This window comes from Felis catus, chromosome D1 (assembly GCF_018350175.1).
Source record: "Felis catus isolate Fca126 chromosome D1, F.catus_Fca126_mat1.0, whole genome shotgun sequence".
Classification (NCBI taxonomy): domain Eukaryota; kingdom Metazoa; phylum Chordata; class Mammalia; order Carnivora; family Felidae; genus Felis; species Felis catus.
In genome coordinates, this window is record NC_058377.1 from 110,905,871 (window position 1) to 110,928,031 (window position 22,161).

The following is a 22,161-nucleotide window of genomic DNA, read 5'->3' on the forward strand; positions in this document are numbered from 1 at the left end:
TGAGGCGAGGGACAAAGGTGTGACACAGGGTGAGGCTGATGTTCTAGAGGACCATGTGCTTCCCGCACGGCGGCTGGCCGCGGATAGCCGAGACCGCGGAACGCGAAACCGCGGACAGGAGGGGGCAAAACCGTAGGACGCTTCATTAAAATCACTTTTACAAACACTATTAGGGGCAACCGTTCCAAAACTGCTTTTTGCTGGCCCGGCCACTTTTCGCAGCAGTCTGGCCACGGGCCACCCCAGTCCAGAGCGTGAGAGAGACAGGGGCTGACTTTTTAGCCAGGCCGCCCCACGCCGGGGGAACAGCAGGTACGCTGCTCGAGTGACTTTTCAGAAAGCTTCTGAATCCCGGGTCCCAGAAAGCAGAGTCCAGACGGAAGCCCACCCAGAGGGCAGCTTCTGCGTCCAAGGACCCCCGTGCCCAGCACCAGGGGACAAGTTACCGCCCAGGGCTCACAGTCTGGAAGCACCCGGCTGCCACAACACCCCCTCTCCCCCCACGCCAAAGCCGATCAGCTTGGGACTCTATATACGACCAGCTTCAAAGGCAGCAATGGGTTCGTTAGGGTGGCCGCCATGAGGTCTAGACAGGGTCTGGTTTGTCAGGTGAGAGTGACAGGTTATTTCCTCCCGGCACGGCCACCCGGAGGCTCAGTGGCAGCACAGCCTGAGCTGTGGCCTGGCAGGCCTGGGACAGTCCCCGGTGATGCCACGTGTTCCTTTCATTCTCGAGGGTGCCCCGGCTTGGGCGGGTGATGTGGCCGCCCCACGCTCTGGGAGGGGGGGTGGGGGTCAGCCGTCCCGGCTCAGGTCGCCCCCGGTGGGCACAAGCCCGCGTGCATCACACGTGGGCCAGAGCAGACCGCCCCTGCGGGAGTCAGAGGAAGAAGAGGACACTCCTGCCCGGATCTGGAGCAGACTCCCGGTAAGACGGCCTTCAGCCCAAGACAAACTCAAGTCTGAAGACAAGCCACACGTCCGGTCAACGGAAGGAATGTTCCCGAGCCCGCATTCTCACGACCTCAGGAGGGGTGGGCACGAATCACCGCACTGTCATTCCGCCGCCTCCGTGTGGAGCGAAAGTGCTGCTTCCGGAAGGAGCCCCACTCACCCGTCTCCTCTCCCGGGATCCGCGAAGTATTAAACATCCGCTCCCACTGAGCGGAACAGAGTGGGACTGTGGATCCCAGCAGCAGAATCTGCAACAAAAGTATGTTTCAAACAAATAACAATTCCATGGGGGGGGGGGGAGGGGGGGAGCAAATTAAATGCTGAATTTGTGGGGCACCGGGCAGGCTCAGTGGGAAGGGCGTGCAACTCTTGATCTCGGGGTTGTAAGTTCGAGTCCCATGCTGGGGGTAGAGATTACACAAAAGAATAAAAAAAGAAAATCTTTAGGGGCGCCTGGGTGGCTCAGTCGATTCAGCAGTTAAGCGTCTGACTTTGCCTCAGGTCATGATCTCGCGGTTCATGGGTTCAAGCCCCGCACCGGGCTCTGTGCTGACAGCTCAGAGCCTGCTTCTGATTGTGTCTCCCTCTCTCTCTGCCCCTCCCCTACTCACACACACTCTCTCTCTCCCAAAAAAAACAAACATTAAAAAAAACTGAAAAAAAAATTTTGAAATGCTGGATTTGTTTTCCAAGTGCACGGGCGTTTGACTTAATCCCTTGCAAACTCTGCAAAGAGCAGCCTTTCTCTGGGATGCCGACCTTCACCGCAAAGCAAAGCTTGAACTGTGCCAGGACTTCCGGCATCTTCCTTCCCAAGTAACATGTTCTGATCGGTCATTTATAAACTGACACTTTCAACCAAAGGCGTATTTAAGAAAGAAATGCCTGGGTGGCTCGGACAGTCGAGTGTCCTACTTTGACTCAGGTCAGGATTCATGTTTTGTGAGTTCAAGCCCCGCATTGGGCTCTGAGCCAACAGTGTGGAGACTGCTTGGGATTCTCTGTCCTCCTCTCTCTGCCCCTCCCCTACTTGTGCTCTGTCTCTCTCAAGGGGAAGGGGAAGGAAAGGGGAGGGGAGGGGAGAAGAGGGGAGGGGGGAGGGGGAGGGGGAGGGGAAGGGGAGGGGGAGGAAGGGAAAGGGGAAGGGGAAGGGGAAGGGAGGGGAAGGGAGAGGAAGGGAGAGGAAGGGAGAGGAAGGGAGGGAAAGGAAAGAGGAGGGGAGGGGAGGGGAGGGGAGGGGGAGGGGAGGGGAAGGGGAGGGGGAGGAAGGGAAAGGGGAAGGGGAAGGGGAAGGGAGGGGAAGGGAGGGGAAGGGAGGGGAAGGGAGGGGGAGAGGAAGGGAGGGGAGGGGAGGGGAAGGGGAGGGGGAGGAAGGGAAAGGGGAAGGGGAAGGGGAAGGGGAAGGAAGGGGAAGGGAGGGGAAGGGAGGGGAAGGGAGAGGAAGGGAGGGGAGGGGAGGGAAAGGAAAGAGGAGGGGAGGGGAGGGGAGGGGAGGGAAAGGAAAGGGAAGGGAAAGGAAAGGAAAGGGGAAGGGAGGGGAAGGGAAGGGAAGGGAAGGGAAGGGAAGGGAAGGGAAGGGAAGGGAAGGGAAGGGAAGGGAAGGGAAGGGAAGGGAAGGGAAGGGAAGGGAAGGGAAGGGAAGGGAGGGGAAGGGAAGGGAAGGATGAAAGGACATGACACGACGGGGCGCCTGCGTGGCCCAGTTAAGTGTCCAACCCTCGCCCTCGGCTCAGGTCTTCATCTGAGGGTTTTGAGTTTAAGCCCCTGCGTTGGGCTCCCTTCCCTGCAGGGCATGAAGAAGGAAGGAACATCTCGTCCCTCTTGAATAATTTACCAGCTTAACCATTTTCCTGCACAAGTAAGCAAGGGCTTCTTCCAGGGCTGATTATGGGACTAAAGTACAACGAACGTACATCCGTTTACGATACGCACGGAGAGTTAAATCTCAAAATAATTATACAGAGTGAAAGAAGAGAGAGAGAGAGAGAGAGAGAGTGTCCACTGTAGGATTCCACCTGCACAAAGCTTTGGAAAATGCAAACAATCTAGAATAACAGGAGGCAGGCGGCGGTTACCTGGCAGGTGACGGGGAGGCTCAGCGAGAGCACAAGGCCCCCAGGGGAACGTCTGGGGGTGACGGCTGTGTTCACGGTCTTGACTGTGGTGATGGTTTCAGGGGTACATTATATAAATTCATCAGAACCTATCAAACCGCACGCCTCACGTATGTGCACCACGTCAACAAAGCCGCTTAAAAAGAGTTTTTTAGGGGCGCCCGGGTGGCTCAGTCTGTTAAGCCTCCGACTCTCGATTTCCGCTCAGGTCACGATCTCACGCTTCCTGAGATCGAGCCCCGCGTCGGGCTCTGTGCTGACGGCTCGGAGCCCGGAGCCTGCGTCGGATTCTCTCTGTCCCTCCCCGACACGTGCACGCGCTCTCTCTCAACGTAGATAAACAAACATAAAAAGCGAAACTCTTAAAGAGCGGTTTGCTTGCGTACCGGCTTGATCTCCTCCCTGTCTAGTCTCCGTCGGTACAGCAGGATGGCGTGGATGGCGTTGCCGGCTCTCGCCGCCTGGATCTGCGTCGGTAAGACGTACAGCAGGTCCTGGAAAGGTGCACACGGCACAGAGAACACTCGTAGGAGGAGACGAGTTGACGTAACTACACAGGAGGGCGTTTCCGCGCCGCGGAAGTCCTTCCCTACCTGTGAAATCACACCTGCTCTGATAGAAAACAAACCGAAACCCCGCTTCCTACGCTTTGCCGGTTTTATTTCACGTTTCACGGGAAAACGAAAGGAAGGGAAGGACAAAGCAAGAGACAAAGAATGAGGCTGGCTAGTTATTACAGCTATTAAATGCCAGTTCTCAAAACCCCCCGTTTTCAGGGGCTTCTCACAAAAGAATGGCGTGTGCCCTCCCAGGCCATCAATGTCGCGGAAGACAGGAAAAAAACCCCAAGAGACCCGGGAATGACACACGGGGCTCGGTCTCCTGGCGCCTCAGGGCAGCGAGGGAGGAAGCTGTGCGCCCGGCCCACCAGGTCACTAAGCGCGGCAGCTGGGCAGGGACACGGGCCCTCAGGCTGCTGTGGCACGACCCGGCGCCCAGGGGTGGCAACAGGGAGAGGGCACGGGCCCAAGAGCATTTCTGCTGTCCTCGTTTCTCCGCGGTGGCTCGGGACAAACACAGAGACGCGCACGCAGCTTTTGGGCGCGGAGGGCGGGTCCCCAGGGCCGCGGACGGAAGCCCAGGGCCAGCGGGAGTGGGGACAGGCGCTCCCCGGCCACTCACCATGGCATAATAGTTGCTGTTCACCATCAGTGGCCCCCGGCCCCGCAGGTAGATGTATTCCTCCCACCAGTCGCTCACCTGTCGGGTGCACACAGGACAGACCGCTGGTGAGCTTAGCAGGAGTGACACAGACTGGCGGGGCCCGGGGCGGGGGCGGGGGCGGGGGGGGGGGGCAAGGACCGCTCTGGGGGACTCCTGCCACACTGCTTCGTGTTGAGGTGCGTGTGTGCGTGCACACGCATCAGTGCACACAGGAGCCCGGGTGGGTGTGCGAGTTCCACACCCTCATAGACCTCATCAAAACACAGCGCGACCCCCCACCCCTGCCACTGCCCCCCAGCCCCCCAGCCCCGACTTGCGGCCTCATCGTCGGGTCTGTCTGATCACAGTTAATGTCTCCTCCACATCCCACCTCGGGTCACCCGCCAGGCGGCCCCTCTTGCGGCCACACACGGGGGAGCCCGGCTTCGTGGCACGAACCCGTGTTTGCACACGAAACACTCGGCCCCGAGAACGACGGTGTGTGGGAGCACTTACGTAGTTTGTAGCCCACCAGGACTTTAACTTGAGATACCACTGCAGTTTTGGTCCGAGACTGACGGCAAAATCTTGCGCGAGAACCGTCATGCGTTTAAAGTCTGATTCCTTCATGAGCGGCCTCACCGATTCCAGATACTGGGGTTGACGAAAAGCACATAAGCCAAGTTAAAATGCACGGGCCCCTCATCCGTGCCTCACAAAAAACCGTAAACAGATTTCAAAGGTTCAAAAATCTTCCCCAAGCGGGGCGCCTGGCGGACTCAGTCAGTACAGCGCGTGGCTCTTGATCTCGGGGTCAGGAGTTCGAGCCCTGCGCTGGGTGTAGAGATTAAAAATAAAATCTTGCGGGGCGCCTGGGAGGCTCAGTCGGTCGAGCGTCCGACTTCGGCTCAGGTCATGATCTCGAGGTTCATGGATTCGAGCCCCACATCGGGCCCTATGCTGACAGCTCAGAGCCTGGAGCCTGCTTCGGATTCTGTGTCTCCCTCTCTGCTCCTCCCCCACCCAGGCTCTCTCTCTCTCTCTCTCTCAAAACTAAACATTAAAAAAATTAAAAGCAAAGAAAATCTTGGGGCGCCTGGGCGGCTCAGTCGGTTAAGCGTCTGACTTTGGCTCAGGTCATAATCTCATGGTCTGTGAGTTCGAGCCCCACGTCGGGCTCTTCGCTGACAGTGTGGAGCCTGCTTGGGACTCTCTGCCTCTCCTCTCCCTGCTCCTCCCCGACTCCTAAATAAGTAAACCAACTTGAAAAGAACAAAAAAAGAATGAAAACAATTATGAAAAACAAAAGCAAAAAAAGAAGGGAGCTTGGGGGGCTCAGTTGGTTGAGCATCCGACTTCACCCAAGGTCACGATCTGGCAGTTCATGGGTTCAAGCCCCGTGATGGGCTCGCTGCTGACAGCACAGAGCCTGCTTTGGATGCTCTCTCTCCATCTCTCCCTGTCCCTTACCCGCTCCCGCTCTCTCTCTCAAAAATAAACATCACAAACAAGAAAGTAAAGCCCTCGGTTTACCAGGAAACGTTTCACTGTGCCAATATCGTCTGCTGTGACAATGGCTTTGAGGCAGCAATGAAATCTCTAGAAAACTCCTTGAATGTTTAAAGATGGGGCCCCATTGCTGAAACCAACGGGCTGTTCGAGTTTATTCAAAGTGAGATGTGCATTCGTGGAACTGAAAACAACACTTAGAATAAGCTCGAGCCAGTCACCAGAACCACAGGTGTCGCTAGGCCCGTCCTCAGGGGAGGGCACACGAGAGCAGAGAGGAGGGGGAACTCGAAAAAGCCAACAGAAACTAAATGACTAAGCCTGGATTCAAAACCCAAGACATGTTTTTAAATGTTTTTTATTTATTTTTGAGACAGAGAGACAGAGCATGGGCAGGGGAGGGGCAGAGAGAGAGGGAGACCCAGAATCGGAAGCAGGCTCCAGGCTCTGAGCCGTGAGCACAGAGCCCGACACGGGGCTCGCACCCACGAACCGCGAGAGCAGAAGTCAGACGCTCAACCGACGGAGCCACCCAGGGGCCCCAAAAGCCAAGACGTTTTTAAAGTGGGGCCACAGGACAGGCAAAAACCGGTTGCGGTGGGAACGCAGGCGCCGTGGAAACCAGCACAGCTGTTCCTTGACAAGTTAAACAAGAAATCCTCCCTCATCCCGTGATCCCAGAGCCAGGCTCGCGCCCGAGAGAACCGCAAGCAGATGCGTGAACGAAAACGAAAACCATTCACGACAACCAAAAGGTGGAAAAAACTCAAATGTCCATCGACAGATGCATGGGTGAATACAGTGCGGTCCGACCATACAGGTGGAGAGCATCCAGTCATCAATAGGAATGACAGACTGAGGGACACGTAAATCTCAACGGTCTAAGAGCCGGGCGCACAGGACATATTGCAGGATTCCACTTACAGGAAACTTTCCAGGACAGGCAAACCTAGAGACAGCCTAGTGGGAGCCGGGGGGCTGGGGCGTAAAACGGGTTATGATGCTCACAGGCACGGGGCTTTGCTGACGGAAAGTTCTGGAACTAGACTGTGGTGGAGGCTGTGCTAAGAGAATGTACTCGATGCCACACAACTGCACACTTCCAAGTGGTTACAACGGTCATGTTTACGTTCCATATACACTTTTATCACAACGTAAAACGCTAATCACTTAACAGACCGTCGGACTAGATACTTGGGACGGATCTGTACGCATGTGAATTATGGCTCAACGAAGCTATCTAAGAAAAACGTTGTGAAGCCGTTTCTCTAACAAGGGTGATACCTTTTAAAAGACACCTAATACGGGGGCAACCGGGTGGCTCAGTCGTTTGAGCATCTGACTTTGGCTCAGGTCACGATCTCAAGGTTTATGAGTTCGAGCCCCGCGTCGGGCTCTGTGCCGACAGCTCGGAGCCTGGAGCCTGCTTCGCATTCTGTGTTTCCCTCTCTCTCTCTCTGCCCCTTCCCTGCACATGCTGCGTCACTCTCTCTGTCTCGAAAATAAATAAACGTTAAAAAAAAATTTTTAAAAGAAAAAAAGGAAAACACATAACACATGCTGATACATCAGAAAGGAAAAGATCTCCCACAACAGCCAGACAAGTCCGTGACCCAACGATGGTAAATTAACCCGGTCACAAAGCGGAATCCCAGGACACCTGCACCTCGGAGCGGGCGTCACAGCAAGCTGAAGCCACGCTTACCCTGTTCACAGTATCCTGGACCGCAGGGACCGGCAGGCGTGGCAGAGACGTCTGGAAGCTGTACAACATGGGCTTGCGGCCCGAAAAGATCTTGACCATGCCCTTAAAAACAAAAAAGGTACGTTTTAGAACGTGAGACCGCGTTAAAGATGCGAAACCGGTTCTGAAGCGCAGATGACTTGCCGACTGGTTGCGGATGTTCTGTGGTGGCCTGTGTCCCCTCTGGTCTGTTTTCCGCCCCCGGGCACACAAACAAGCAGGGAAGCCCAAACGAAACCCAGGCTGATGAAAGCCCAAGTCTGACACATGCCGCGAGGTGCCCGGGACGGGACCCCTTCTCGGGCGCCCAGATTCTGCTGTCTGACTGCACCGCTGCATGCGGGCCCCGTGTGTCAGCTGGTTCTGCGAGGCCCTTGGGTTAGGGACTGGCTCAAAACTCTGGCAACGGTGACGAGGGGCTGGACCGAGAAGCCTGGGCTCGAGCCAACCCCAGGAGCAGCGGTGCGGACCCCCTCAGCCACCGCCAAGCCCAATGGACAGCACGCATCTATCTGCCTATCGGCCCTCGCTTTCATCTGGAATGATCTAACCTTGGTGTCGTAACTGGTCATCTCCTGTGGACCAGACCTCAAAGGCATTTCTAGGGCTCAAGGGTGGGGGGGGGGGTGGCTGGGACTCAACTGGACGTGACCAGAATGCCATCGTGGGAACACCATTTAGCTTTATTCTGTGAAGTGTGGGTGCCGTCTCTGATTCTCTCGTGGGTGTTAAATTCTGTTTCTCTGGAAAACTGAAATCTCACAGCCACGTGGGCACAGGAAGTCGGTCTGGAGGAGAGCGAAGCGTGTGGGTGCGGGTGGGCCCCGGGAGGTGGAGCTCAGCCATCACGGGTGAAGTCGGACAAACGTCCACATGCACGGCAGATAAGGGGACGCTCAGACTACGGGCCCAGGAGAGCAGGCAAAACCCCCTCGGGGAGAAGGGTGAACCGGGGAGACCTGGTCAGACCGGTCGGCTAGGGGAACCACTCAGTCAGAAGAGCTTTGAAAGCTGCAGACGGATGTCACTTTACTTTGATGGATGGCGAGCCTAGCACACGCTAATATACCATGTTCAGGACTCCCGGACTCTTTACTCTTTGGCCACACGTGTGAGTCACGGGGAAGCAATGCCCTGGCAGCAAGGAGAGGCCAACTCCCAGGTCAACCAGCTGAGCGTGGAGGGGAGAGGTCCACAGGGATCCTCCTTTGGAAGTACAAGGCACCCGCGCCTGACTCCGTGCCAGGTGAGGCGAGCCAGCCACAGAAGGACCGATACCGCGGCGAACGGGGCGGCGGCTGCCCGGCCGGGGCACTGGCCCTGTCCCCGACGTCGCCGCACTGTGGGCCTAAACCCTTGCTGAGAAGGTGGATCTCGTTCACGGGCTCTTTCCACGGAAGAAAACGGGGCAGGGCGTGAGGAAACTTTGCAAGGAGCTAAGTCTATGGCCCAGAGGCTGATCATGGGGTTGCAGGTGCACACGTCCCCGCGGACACACTGCTAAACAGCTACGGCCTTTTGTACGTCAAACTGTGCCCCATAAAAGCACTTAAAAAAAAAAAAAAAGGAAAAAACCAATACCAGGGGCGCCTGGGCGGCTCGGACGGTTAAGCGTCCAACTTCGGCTCAGGTCACGATCTCACGGTTCGGGAGTTCGAGCCCCACGTCGGGCTCTGTGCTGACAGCTCAGAGCCTGGAGCCTGCTTCCTATGCTGTGTCTCCCTCTCTCTCTGCCCCTCCCCTGTTCATGCTCTGTCGCCCTCTCTCTCTCTTTCAAAAATAAAAAAAATTAAAAAATCCACATGAGTCCGGCACCAAGGGCGAAGGGAGGCTCCGTTACCATCCAGATCTTGGTGGCACGGCTCATCTTGCCGTGTTGGGCAAACATCCAGCCGTGGTAGGACAGCAGCACCTTGAGGGAGTAGCGCATGGTGATGATGAGGGCCACCCACAGCCCCGTGCCGAACAGGAGGCCGCTGACCACGTTCTTCGTCTGGCTGGACATGTAGCCGCTAGGGAGACGAGACAAGCCGAGAATGCATTACGCACTGCCAGCCAGAGCAGCCTCCCCTCGACACCAGTGACACTCTGGACCCCGAACCAAAGGGAGGACGCTAGCCTGGGTGGCTCGGTCAGTTAAGCATCCGATCTCACGGTTCGTGAGTTTGATCCCCATGTCAGGCTCTGTCTCTGTGCTGCCAGTGAGGAGCCTGCTTGGGAGTCTCTCTCTCTCTCTCTCTCTCTCTCTCTCTCTCTCTCTGCCCCTCCCTGCTTGCATGCACACTTGCTCTCTCTCTCAAAATAAGTACACGCTTTTCAAAAAAATTGCTAGAAGAGTAGATCTTAAAAGCTCTCTCCGTAAGAAAAAAAAATTTGTACCCATATGGGGAGATGAATATTAATTAGGCTGGTGGTAATCACTTAAAGGTATATGCACCTACCAAATGATGTTATACACCTGAAACTAACATGACCTTATACGTCAGTTGTATCTCGTTTTTTTAAATGATTTAAGTGTGCTTCAAATTATTAACACAACCAATATACAGAAGCTAAAGGTACTTCCAATACTGAAAAACCGCCAAGTTAACACCTTATCGTGTTTAAGTGACATTGAAACTAATTATCTTCAAGGTAAAATACTTTTGCTCCAAAATCTGTGTCTTTCTATAAGCCGTCAAATCCTGTGTTTAAGCTCGGGGTGCCCAGGTGGCTCAGGAGGTTGTGTCTGACTCTTGGTTTCAGCTCAGGTCATGATCCTACCATTCGTGAGATCGAGCCCCATGTGGGGTTCTGCACTGATAGCATGGCCCCTGCTTGGGATTCTCTCTCTCTCCCTCTCCCTCTCTCCCCGCCCTCTGCCCCTCCCCGACTCAGGTGCTCTGTCTGTCTGTCTCTCTCTCAAAATAAATAAATAAACTTAAAAAAAAAAATCTTGTGTCCAAGTTTAACTATAGCCTCTGCTTTATCTCTACACTTTCTTTTCGGATAGTGTAATCTATAAGCCAGCTTAGATCTAGGCATTTAAGAACCTATCTCTCAGATAATCTACGCTTTGGATTCCGAAGTCCTACATCACTGAAGGAAAAGACACATACCTGTTAGGTCCACAAAAATTGGAGAGTATCATAACGTTAACAAAGAGATGACACATTCAGGATTTTTAATATAATATACATATGGATACTTGGATGACAAGCATTAGCACAAAAAAAAAAGCCTTCTTTTATTTTTGTTTATTTATTTTTGAGAGAAAGCCCACAAGGGAAAGGGGCATAGAGAGAGGGAGACAGAGGATCCAAAGCGGGCTCTGCACTGTCAGCACAGAGCCCAACATGGGGCTCGAACTCATGAACCTTGAGATCATGACCTGAGCCGAAGTCAGAGACTTAACTGACTGAGCCGCCCAGGTGCCCCCCAAAAAAGCTTTCTTTTAAAGAACACATTCTTTCCGAGGCTGCAGGGGCCAAACACAGAGCACACCCCACACAGCCAGTACGTCTATGCTTATGAAAACAGTCACCCGGGGCCATCGGAGATGCTCTCCAGGAAGATGGTTCCAGAATGACCCTCAAGCCTGGAAGACGCTGGCTCTTAATCTGTTCTTTCTAAATCTGGGCCAGGGACGGCCCAGTTCACCGCAATTGGTTTAGAGGGAGCAAAGAAACAAATCGTATAAAGGCCCAGATTATAAAGGGCTGTAAATAGCCAAGACTTCTAAATATAATCCAGTGTTAAGAGTCCACACTGGAGAGTAAATTAAAAATCTGTGTTAAACCCACAGCAGTCTGAAACGTATGGAGAAACAGTATGACCCAGGGTGGGGGCCAGCCGTCTGCAGGGGTCGGCCTGTGACTCCCCAGGATCGCCAGGACAGGAGGAGCAAGGTCTGCCCAGGGCATCGGGAATGTTGGGGTCCCCGCCTTGGCCTCCCGGGCCCCCAAGGCAGCGCAGGGGATCTGGTAGGCGTTCAGCCCAGGCACGCGTCCCCTGAAATGATGGCATTTTTATTCTAGGCCCTGCAGACGCTCGTAAAGGCCCCAGCCGGCATTCCTGAGGCCGCGTGGAGGCCGGGAGCGACTCAGCTGGACTCTGGGCTTTCAACAAGAAGGGATCAAGGGCAAAGGGCACCTGCTCAAGGCGACCAAGGCCAAGCTTTTAAATTTTTTTCTTTTAATGTTTATTTGTTTTTGAGACAGAGAGTGTGAGCGGGGGAGGAGCAGAGAGAGAGGGAGACACAGAATGGAAAGCAGGCTCCGGGCTGCTTTCTCAAAAGGCCCAGAGTTCATCTGCTCGGCTGAGGCCAGCCCCCGACACGACAGGGACGGCCCGGGAAACGTGAGGACACGCCTGGGCTGCCCTCTCGTCCGTCACTGGGGTTCCCACCGTCCACACGTGCCCTCTGGCCCGAAAAACAAAGCCCAGCTATGGGACGAGGCCTCTGGGGACCGTTATCGCTCTAGTAAGAGACTTAAAAGGTTTATCAGTGCAAACAAGCAACAGAGAAATAGGATTGGAGGTCTGGCACGGAACAGCCACGGCAGCTAGAAGGTACTAGGATGCTTTCCAACCAGAAAATAGGGGCGCCTGGATGGCTCAGTCGGTTGAGCGTCCGGCTTTGGCTCAGGGCGTGAGCTCGCGGTTCGTGAGTTCGAGCCCCGCGTCGGGCTCTGGGCTGACAGCTCGGAGCCTGGAGCCCGCTTCGGATCCTCTGTCCCCCTCTCTCTGCCCCTCCCCCACTTGCTCTGTCTCGTTCTGTCATCCGGCCACTCAGAGCCCCATCAGGCAGTGCTGTTTGTTTCGTGTCCGTCTCATGGGACGGTTCTGTGAGCAGGCAGCCCAGATTTCGGAGGTGTGCGGTCCCCACTTCCTCTCCCTGGGACTCAGCACAAGAACCCGCCCCTGTGAACACTTCACTTTGCCACGGAGACCCCCATGAGAGAAGTCGCTGAAGCACAGGGTGCGACCCACAAGCGTCACGCCACCCCTGGGCTGCAGGGAGGAAAGGACTTCACAGGGGTTCCGTTAATGCCCTCCAGGCCGTGCCCACACTCCACATGGGACCCCAGGCACCACCGACCTTCTCAGAGAAGCATCAGTCCAAAGGCTCCTCCAGGACAGATATCACGTAGAAAGCCAATTTTCGAGCCCCTAGAAAAACCTAAGACTCTCAGGAGTGCTGGGGTTCCCGCTGGGGTTCTAAGCCACTCTGACAGGTGCTAAGGGGCTGAGGTCCCCCCCAGAGCCAACAGTTTTGAGGACCCTGCAGTCAGGCTAAGTGCACCGACCACAACCTTGGGCCCTGACGTGACTTCCCAGTGCAACGCGGGACCACGTGCTTCTTAGCCCTGGCCTTCAGAGAAAGGGCCACGAGGGACCATGGACCCCCTGGGGACCTTAACACTGGTCGAAGACACAGAAGAGAGCCTACAGGAGAACAGCAAAGCTTCCAAATGAATCGGAACAGGAAGTTATATATATGAAAAGACATAAAAATATCAGCGACAAGGGGCACCTGGGTGGCTCAGTCGGTTGAGCTTCTGACTTGAGCTCAGAGGATGATCTTGTGATTCGTGGGTTCGAGCCCTGTGTCAGGCTCTGTGCTGACAGCTCGAGCCTGGAGCCTGTTTCGGGTTCCAGGCCTCCCTCTCTCTCTGCCCCTCCCCCCCAAATAAATACACATTAAAAAAATTTTTTTAATAATAAAAGAATACATACCAGCGACAAAAATCACTAACGAGAATCGCTAACTTCCTAGAGGGTTTGCGATCTGGAAAGAGTACTTACCTAGTATCAAGGGTCCGATTGATTTTCGCGATTATTCCCAGCGAGGGGTCGATCTTCGCGTACATGGTTGACATCACACCCACCACCACGATGAGCCAACTGGAGGGGCTGGCCGGGTACACGCCGGTGATGATGCCATTCTAGAAACAGAGGATGCACCGTGAGCACGTCCTGCCCACAAAATCCACGGCCCCTGGTAGTGAGGGTAGTGGGATGATGGACAGTGGGAAGGAGGCGTTTGCAGCACATCGTGGCTAAGTGACCACACTGTCACTACTGGAAATCTTCCCCAGGGCCTCCAGCCCCTTCGCTTCCTCTGCTTCTGAGCCAATCCCCTCCCTGGAGCAGATTCCCTGAGAGTGACCCCAGGACATGAGAATCGCCTGAGCCACTAGCTTAACACCGATTCCCTCCATCTCCATCCAGACTGACTCATGACACCGAGTTAAGGACGTCACTGGGGCGCCTGGGTGGCTCAGTCGGTGGAGCGTCTGACTTCGGCTCAGGTCATGATCTCGCGGCTTGTGGGTTCGAGCCCCGCGTCGGGCTCTGCGCTGACAGCTCGGAGCCTGGAGCCCGCTTCGGATTCTGTGTCTCCCTCTCTCTGCCCCTCCCCCGCTTTGTCTCACTCTGTTTCTCAAAAATAAATAAATGTAGGGGCGCCTGGGTGGCGCAGTCGGTTAAGCGTCCGACTTCAGCCAGGTCACGATCTCGCGGTCTGTGAGTTCGAGCCCCGCGTCAGGCTCTGGGCTGATGGCTCAGAGCCTGGAGCCTGTTTCCGATTCTGTGTCTCCCTCTCTCTCTGCCCCTCCCCTGTTCATGCTCTGTCTCTCTCTGTCCCAAAAATAAATAAACGTTGAAAAAAAAAATTTAAAAAAATAAATAAATAAATAAATAAATAAATGTAAAAAAAAAAATTCAAGGATGTCATTGAGCCAACCCTGAAGTCCTGTCCCCAACCTGCTACACCTGGGATGCCCCAAGACCCCAGCTCCCAAACCACCCCTCCTGCTGCTCCTGAATCAAAAGACCACTCAACCCCCAAGTATTTCCAAGACACCTCACTCCATGTTGAGAATCTGTTGAACCATCCTTCAGCCAACACCCCCACCACTAAAAGTAACAAAAAAAACACAAAAAGTAGCAGGTGTGAGGGCCGGCAGATATGAAACAAAATTTTGGAAACCAGGTGAGCAGTGTAGCTCCTTATTCTCTTTATTTACGTGTTTGTTTCAAAACTTCTAACTCAAAGAAATTCTTTTTTTTTTTAACGTTTATTTATTATTTTTGAGACAGAGACAGAGCATGAACGGGGGAGGGGCAGAGAGAGAGGGAGACACAGAATCGGAAGCAGGCTCCAGGCTCTGAGCCATCAGCCCAGAGCCCGACGCGGGGCTCGAACTCACGGACCGCGAGATCGTGACCTGGCTGAAGTCGGACGCCCAACCGACTGAGCCACCCAGGCACCCCTCAAAGAAATTCTTAATAAAGCCATCTTAATAAGAGATTGCTTTGACCAAGACAATGGGTTTAAAAGCTCTCAAAGCCTACCTGAATTTTTAGAAGACAGCTGCATCCCTACATGCTATTCCCACCCAATCCCCCGCTATTGAGAGACGTAAAGGAAAGAGATTTTAAACAAAGTGGGGGGTTCTTTTTGGTGTTCTCTGAAGCAAATGTTTTTAAGACAAATAAATACATATATTACGTTATATTAAAATGGGAGGCAGGGGGCGCCTGGGTGGGTCAGTTGTTGAGCATCCAACTTCCGCTCAGGTCATGAGCTCAAGTCCTGCCCATCAGGCTCTGTGCTGACAGCTCACAGCCTGGAGCCTGCTTCAGATTCTGTGTCTCCCTCTCTCTCTGCCCCTCCCCTGCTCATGCTCTGTCTCTATCAAAACATGAATAAACAGTAAAAAAATTTTTTTTAATAAATAAATAAAACGGAGGCAGGAAGGGTCTAGACAGAAGGTCTCCCGCTCACCCGCCGTCCCCCTGCCTCCCCTCTTGCTCCGAGCCCTGTGCTCCTCTGCAAACCCCTCGGTTAGGCACAGCTGTGCACTGTTCAGCTGTCCTACAAGGTCTTTAAGACCAGAGAACATTTGCACTGGGTTGCAGCGATTGATGGCCACAGCTCTGCACCCAACTTTCTCTTTTCTTGGATTTGAAGGTAAAAAGGGGTTGCTCTGGACAAGGTCGGGTGGCAAAACGCGCTTCTCCCTGTAGGTGGCGCCCTCCCCCACCACAGGTGCCTCTGGGGCTGGCTTGTGACCTGGAGCCCTCTGGCTGTGCCCCAGGCACCCGTCCAGCAAGGCCGGTTCCCAGGGACCTGTCCACCTTCTCTGAGGTCACTGCTCTCACCTACTTTGGCTCCTGGCACCTTCTCAACAGCCCTTCTCTGAGCCACACCCTCTGAAAAGGAAACTGGAAAATGAACAGTTATCCGTTTCCCTCATTGCCGGTGGGGGTGGGGAGGAACCGGACAATTCTCTCGTCTGAATTTTTTCCATATGTGTATTTTATTCCTTCCATGATTTTGGAAATAAATTGAATTTACAAACAAAGGGGAAACAAGACTCGTGGTTAATTAAAAACGGTGAATACGTGTCCACTCTTTCAGGTAAACAGGACTGAGAGCATTTGAAGCTTGCTATATTTGAATTTATGTGCACCTATTTCAATGTTCGGCTAATTTCTTTTTATGTTTATTTATTTTTGAGACAGAGAAACAGCGTGGGGGGAGGGCAGAGAGAGAGAGAGAGAGAGAGAGAGAGGGAGACAGAGAATCCAAAGCAGGCTCCAGGCTCTGAGCTGTCAGCACAGAGCCCGACGCGGGGCTTGAACCCAAAACCGTGAGATCATGACCTGAGCTGAAGCCAGACGCTTAACCGACTGAGCCACCCAGGCGCCCCAACGTTTGGCTAATTTTATCAGCAAGGTAGCCGGTAGGTAAATTCACTGCAATCCACACAGCTGGGAAACAATCCTTTTTCTACAAGGCGTAAGGGGTTCTGGGCTCCAAGCAGGAGACACGGATGCTGGTCTTTTCCTCTGCCTCTCCGAGCAGGCTCTCTGAACCCCAACTCACCCGCCTAGGGGCGCCGGTTCCCCTGCCTGCCTTCCAGAACTTCTTCAGGAAGCCGGGGAGTGTGTTTCACAAGGACAGAGGAAGTATCAATTACGCGGCAATCACCGCTCTGAAATGCTTTCTCGCCTCACCAGCACCTGGAGGCGTTTTCTCAGATGCTAACGTGAGCGCCTTACAGATCTCGACAGGTATCTGCTAACCTTGAATCTGATGAACTTCTTTTTCCAGGAATGAAGTCCAGACAGGTAGATCTGCTTCAGGGCTTCGTGGCTCAGCCGCAGGTCGATCCCATCTGGGGTGACCGTGAACTGGAAGGCCACGGCTTGGTGGGCTTCCGCCATCTTCAGTAACGCCCTAGGAGGAGGAGGGGAGAGCGTAACGCACCAGCCTGTCACCGGATGTTAGAAAACCCCTTCCACGGCCCTGGGATTCGTTCTGAATTTGCAGGTTTCCTAGCCATTTGACAAACTTAACGGTCCCTTAAGAGATCCGATCCTGGGATTCCATGCCGACCCCTCCCCTGCCTGTCGGGCACTATACAGCCCACCGCACCCTCTGCTCGGAGGCCTGGGGCGGGGATCAGCAGAGTCCAGGAGGGGAGCCCCCTCCCACCCAGAAACCCCCACCCCCTGGACCCCGCCCCTGGGCCACCCCACGACACCAACCCTCCAGGCCAGCAGCCCAGGCCACACCCAGCTGACTCAGGAAGCTGGTGGCTGTTCGACAACCTGCAAATGCCGCCTGGAGGCTGGCACAGAAGAAACCCAGAGGGTCCACAGGAGTCCGTGATGGCCCTGAACCCCTCATCTTCAGGCCGGGGCACCGAGACTCGGGTGTGCGTGTGGCTGCTGACTTGAGAGACCATCCCGGTCGCCACAAAGACGCCACGAAATCCAGGCGCATGGAGTCCTCGGGAGTGGGTGCTTATGCGTGTCGGAGCCAGGCCCTCCTCCTCCTCCTCCTCCTCCTCCTCCTCCTCGGAGGCTGTGACTGAAACCAACCTGGGTCAGCAACCCGAAGGCTGGAACACTGACGAGCGCCCACAAATGAACGCACCTTTCCCGTCAATGGCTCCGGGCCGGGTCTCTTCGGCTCCCTTCCTCCTGGCCCGTCTTCTTCCCTGGCCACTCCTGATGCCCTCCCGGCCTCCCTCCCGCACAGCCGGCCCTCGGCCACCTTCTCTTCCGACACTCTGCCCGAGCGCCCCGCGAGGAAAGGGCAGCTAACAGAGGGGCAAAGTCACCGAGGACCGGGGCAAAAACCCGACACTGAGCTTTCTCACCGCCACCGACTCCTCCCGCTTTTACCTGTTTGAGCCTACAGAGGGCGGGCGTAGGACCTACGGAAATCAACAGGTACCGCGCTTTCAAAGATGCCCAGTTACAAAAGCCCAAACTAGCTTAGTCTTCAGCTAACTGGAACAAAGAGCCCCAGGAGAGGCCCCAAAAGGCACGCAGCTCTCGTTCGTGCGCTCCTTCGGCAAGAGTTTGTTGACTGCCTCCGGTGTGCCAGCCACAGGGAGGATGGAGACCTTGGCAGAAGGTCCCCGCCCCAACTCGGACAGAGAGGCCAGAAGAGGGGACCTCCCCGGTGACACAGGAAGCCCAGAGGGCAAGCCTCTCAAGCCTAAAGGAAAACAAGCCTCTAGGTAGAGGTCAAGGGCAGGTCAAGGGCAGGGTGGCTGAGGTCAAGGGCAGGGTGGCTGAGGTCAAGGGGAGGCAGCTAACTTTGGAGAGGAATGCCCAGAGGCAGCCATGGAAGGCAGAGGGGTTTTATGCTAAGAACGAAGGAAAAACATTCCAAGGGCTTTAAGTCACTGTTTCTGTTCTCTAGAAGTCCACTCTGGCTGACGTAAGGACTGTGGGTGGGGCCGGGAAGCATGACCAGTAAGAGGGGGAAGCAGTCTTCCAGGACACAGGGGCGCCAGTGGGGGACCGGAGGAGGACCCACTCCAGAAAGCCTTCAGAAGCCCCCGGGGGATTCTGGTCCATCCGCTCACGGGAGCCACTCGAGGGCACAGGAGAGTGTCCGCGTGGGCAGGACAGGTTGGGAGTGGGAGGGGCGTCCAGGTGGGGATGCCGGGGGCAGAGGGACAGGCTGGGACGGGCACACCTGGGAAGTGTCACCACGCAGCACCTGAGGCTCTGACCTGGTCTGCCAAGCGTTCAAGGTTATCGACGTGTTATCTCATGGGCCCGGAGCCAGGCTCCCTCGCCTGGCCGGCTGTGCAGGCCCAGACCCCAAGTCTGAGAGCCTCGAGCTCTCCAGGCAAATGCCTGCTGCAGGTAATTCAGGATGTTGACGGGGGCATCCAAACCGCTCTGAATCCTCTCCCTCCAAAAGCTATCCAAGGGTCTCTAGGATTCTCCAGGGGCCTCACGGTTAACCCTTAGCCCCTCCCCACGAAGATTTCAGGCTACACGCGTGGCAGGCGGCCGGCGTTACGGAGAGAATTCTGCAGAACGTGAAGTGTGGCAAGCAAGGTTATGGACTGGCTACCCTCTCGATGGTTTATACGATCTTTCAAGGGCTTCACCCAGACCTGAGGGATTATTAACGCAGATGGAACATAAACATCGTGTCTGTAGACCATTCTATCCAAAGGTATGGGTCCCGGTGTTTGCTCAGGAATCTAACCTCCGCGAGGGAGAGGCAGGCGAGATAGGGAGTCTCTGCGGTCCTTTCCAGGAGTCAACGGCCTGGTCAGAACACTGAATTTAAGTCAGCATTCGTTTGTTTTGATTGCTTTGAACTGAAAGCCAAATGTAAGAGTCCTAAATGCACCGCAGAACGGACAATTTGGCTCTCTAGTTTTGCAGTCGCCCGGGCACCGCCCTGAGCAGAAGTCCTTCTTCGAGCCATAGCGGTCATTAGTGGACCAAGTGAACCGGACGACAAAGGTTTGAAAACTGAAAACTCCCTGTGCACATCTAGTAAGCGAACATTCCACCAATCCTGGCATCACAGCCTCATGTTTAAAAACACTCATGAGGGGCGCCTGGGGGGCTCAGTGGGTTAAGCATCTGACTGCGGCTCAGGTCATGATCTCACACTCCGTGAGTTTGAGCCCCGCGTGGGGCTCTGTGCTGACAGCTCAGAGCCTGGAGCCTGCTTCCGATTCTGTGTCTCCCCCTCTCTCTGCCCCTCCCCTGCTCATGCTCTGTTTCTCTCTGTCTCAAAAATAAATTAAAAAATAAATTAAAAAATAAATAAATAAATAAAAATAAAAACAAAAACACTTATGAGAGGCGCCTGGGTGGCTCAGCGGGTTAAGCGTCCGACTTCAGCTCAGGTCGTGATCTCACGGTTGGGGAGTTCGAGCCCCGCGTCGGGCTCTGGGCTGTCAGAGCAGAGTCCACGTCGGATCCTCTGTCCCCCTTTCTCTCTGCCTCTCCCCCTCTCTCACCTAGGGTTGGGGCAGAAGGAGGACTGAGTGGGTAGATAGCTAAAGGGAGGGCGGCTTCTTTCTCGGGCGATGAACACGTTCCAACGTTAACTGTGCTAATGGCTGCACATACCCGTAAAGAGACTCATAATCGCTGGAGTGTTCACTTTGGACGGGCGTGTGGACTGTGGGGTAAGTTAAACCACAATAAAGCTGTTATTTAAAAAAAAAAAAAAAGAAAAAAAAACACTGCCTCATTGAAACTGAAGTGTTATCTATTCAACATTTATGCCCCTAAATCTCTCCTCAAATACAGAATTCCAGCGTCCCACTTGACTGAGAACTCACTCCTTGGAACAACTGTCAGCTCGCGGCATCTGGAAACAGCCGTTAAATATTTTTAGGCATCATAGGATATTGCTGAAAACACCTGTCCGCTGCAGCTCAGTGCAATCTCACACTCGGAGACCGACTTTCAAAGCTCCCTAGTCCCTTCGAGTGGCCGTCAGCGCCCGCCTTCTGGGCACATCTCGCCCGCCGGCCACGTGAGCCGGAAGCCAGCACCCACAGAGCCACGACCAGGCCCCACCACCCATGCACAGAGTCAAAGTCAAATCAGGAGGGGCCCGTTCACAGGGTTTCTGCCCGCCCACAAGCCGGCCCTTGCATTCCAGTGTCCGTAACCGGGGAATAAGCTAGACCCACCCAACGACACCTCGAATGACAACAACAACAAAGGAGAGAGAGGCTACCTGTCGGATCACTGCACCTCCTGACCTACCGCGCCCTGGCAGGACCTGCACGACGCAGGGCACGCCCTCACCTCTCACCCAGGTGGGGGTGGGCAAAGCCTGCCTGCCTGCCCTGCCTCCCTCACCTCCGAGTCTCCCCCAGAGAAGGGCCAGAATAACTGAGGAGGACACAGCTCCCAGCACTTCCAAAGGCTGACCGCACCGGAGGCTGGGGGAGAAGAGAGACCCCCCCATCCCAGACGGAAGGAGGCGAGCCATTCATCAATTCAGGGACCATCAGGAATTAGGAGGACCCCACAGGAGGCCCGGCGAACTTGACTATACTACACAGCAAGGTCGTTTTCTGCCCCGAACGTTTTAAATCAGGAGATGCTGCAAACACGGACAAGTACAGAACAATACCTATGAGCCCCCTTCCTGGAATATTAGTTTTCTGCCGTATCAACTTGACCCTGCCCTGTCTCCCACTCCCCGCTCCTGGGCCAGCCTCCCTGGAGTCCCCTCCTGGTGACTCCTGTCATTCTCTCAGCACAGCTGGGAACCCCAACACCCTGTAAGAGGAAGGGCCCTGGGCCAGCTGGCAGACCGGGCCTGCGTCTGGAGCCAGGCCACTTAACTGGACAGCTTTCCTCTGTAACCCTTCAACCTTCCAGGATAGCGGCGGTGAAGGGCCTCAGCACAAAGGGGGCCCCCGAGGGCCTTGTGAGCAGGCAGCACCCCCCCCCGCCGCCTCCTGGTGCTGTTGGGGGTTGGGGAGGGGGGCTCTGCTATGCCCCAGCTGAGAGACACAACTAAACAGTCTGAGCGCTGGCCTCACTCACCATCCTCTTCCTCCCGGATAAGGTGACCGGGCATGTAGACTCTTATCTGCTACCGCCCCTCACCCCTGGCAGGATTCTGAGCTGGGGGGTCCCTGGTTCCTCTTCCAGCCCCTCTGCACCCCAGGAGTTAGCGCCGCACAGGGCCCTGCCTGGGGCTTTAACTGCTACCTCACCACCGTTTCCCCTCCTAGAAGCCCACCACTGCCTACCAGGCTCTGCGCCTCACCCCTGTGACGCGCACAAGCACCAGACCCTGCTAATTTGCAAAGACATGCTGTCCTCCCACCACTACCCCATACCATCCCCGCCTGAGCACCTCTCTACCTGGGTGGAGAGAGGTGACCTCCCCGGGGACAGAGCTTACGGGCTTACGCGGCATGACCCCTGGGATCCACCTGCTCGCCAGGACAGCACCTGCTCCCCGAGTTCTCAGCCAGCTAGAGAAGAGAATACGGAAAAGCAGGAAAGACCGGGGTGGGCGGAGGGGGAGCGGGGGCAGGGAGATAGGCTGCAAAGAAAACACAGATGGATGAAAAGAGAGCTTAACTCCCCTTTCTGTCAGTCATTTGTTCTCTCAAATCATCACTGAGCAACTACCAGAGGCCTTAGGACAAGAAACCTGGGGGCGCCTGGGTGGCCCAGTCGGTTAAGCGTCCGACTTCAGCTCAGGCCATGATCTCGTGGTTTGTGGGTTCAAGCCCTGCGTGGGGCTCTGTGCTGACAGCTCAGAGCCTGGAGCGTCTTTCAGATTCTGTGTCTCCCTCTCTCTCTGCCCCTCCCCTGCTCATGCTCGGTCTCTGTCTG

General features: G+C 55.1%; 1 protein-coding gene across 2 annotated transcripts in view; it reads right to left on the minus strand.

Moving 5' to 3' along the window:
- CPT1A (carnitine palmitoyltransferase 1A) overlaps positions 1–22,161 on the minus strand; it is a 55,542-nt gene that overhangs the window by 23,539 nt on the left and 9,842 nt on the right. For both annotated transcript variants that reach the window (XM_023240171.2, XM_045039664.1), the window contains exons 2-9: positions 16,600–16,753; positions 13,312–13,451; positions 9,365–9,536; positions 7,486–7,587; positions 4,788–4,925; positions 4,251–4,328; positions 3,455–3,562; positions 1,115–1,202 (exon numbers count right to left, since the gene is read on the minus strand). In XM_023240171.2, the coding sequence (XP_023095939.1) occupies positions 1,115–1,202; positions 3,455–3,562; positions 4,251–4,328; positions 4,788–4,925; positions 7,486–7,587; positions 9,365–9,536; positions 13,312–13,451; positions 16,600–16,740 (967 nt within the window). In that variant the 5' untranslated portion in view covers positions 16,741–16,753. The remainder of the gene's footprint in view (positions 1–1,114; positions 1,203–3,454; positions 3,563–4,250; positions 4,329–4,787; positions 4,926–7,485; positions 7,588–9,364; positions 9,537–13,311; positions 13,452–16,599; positions 16,754–22,161) is intronic.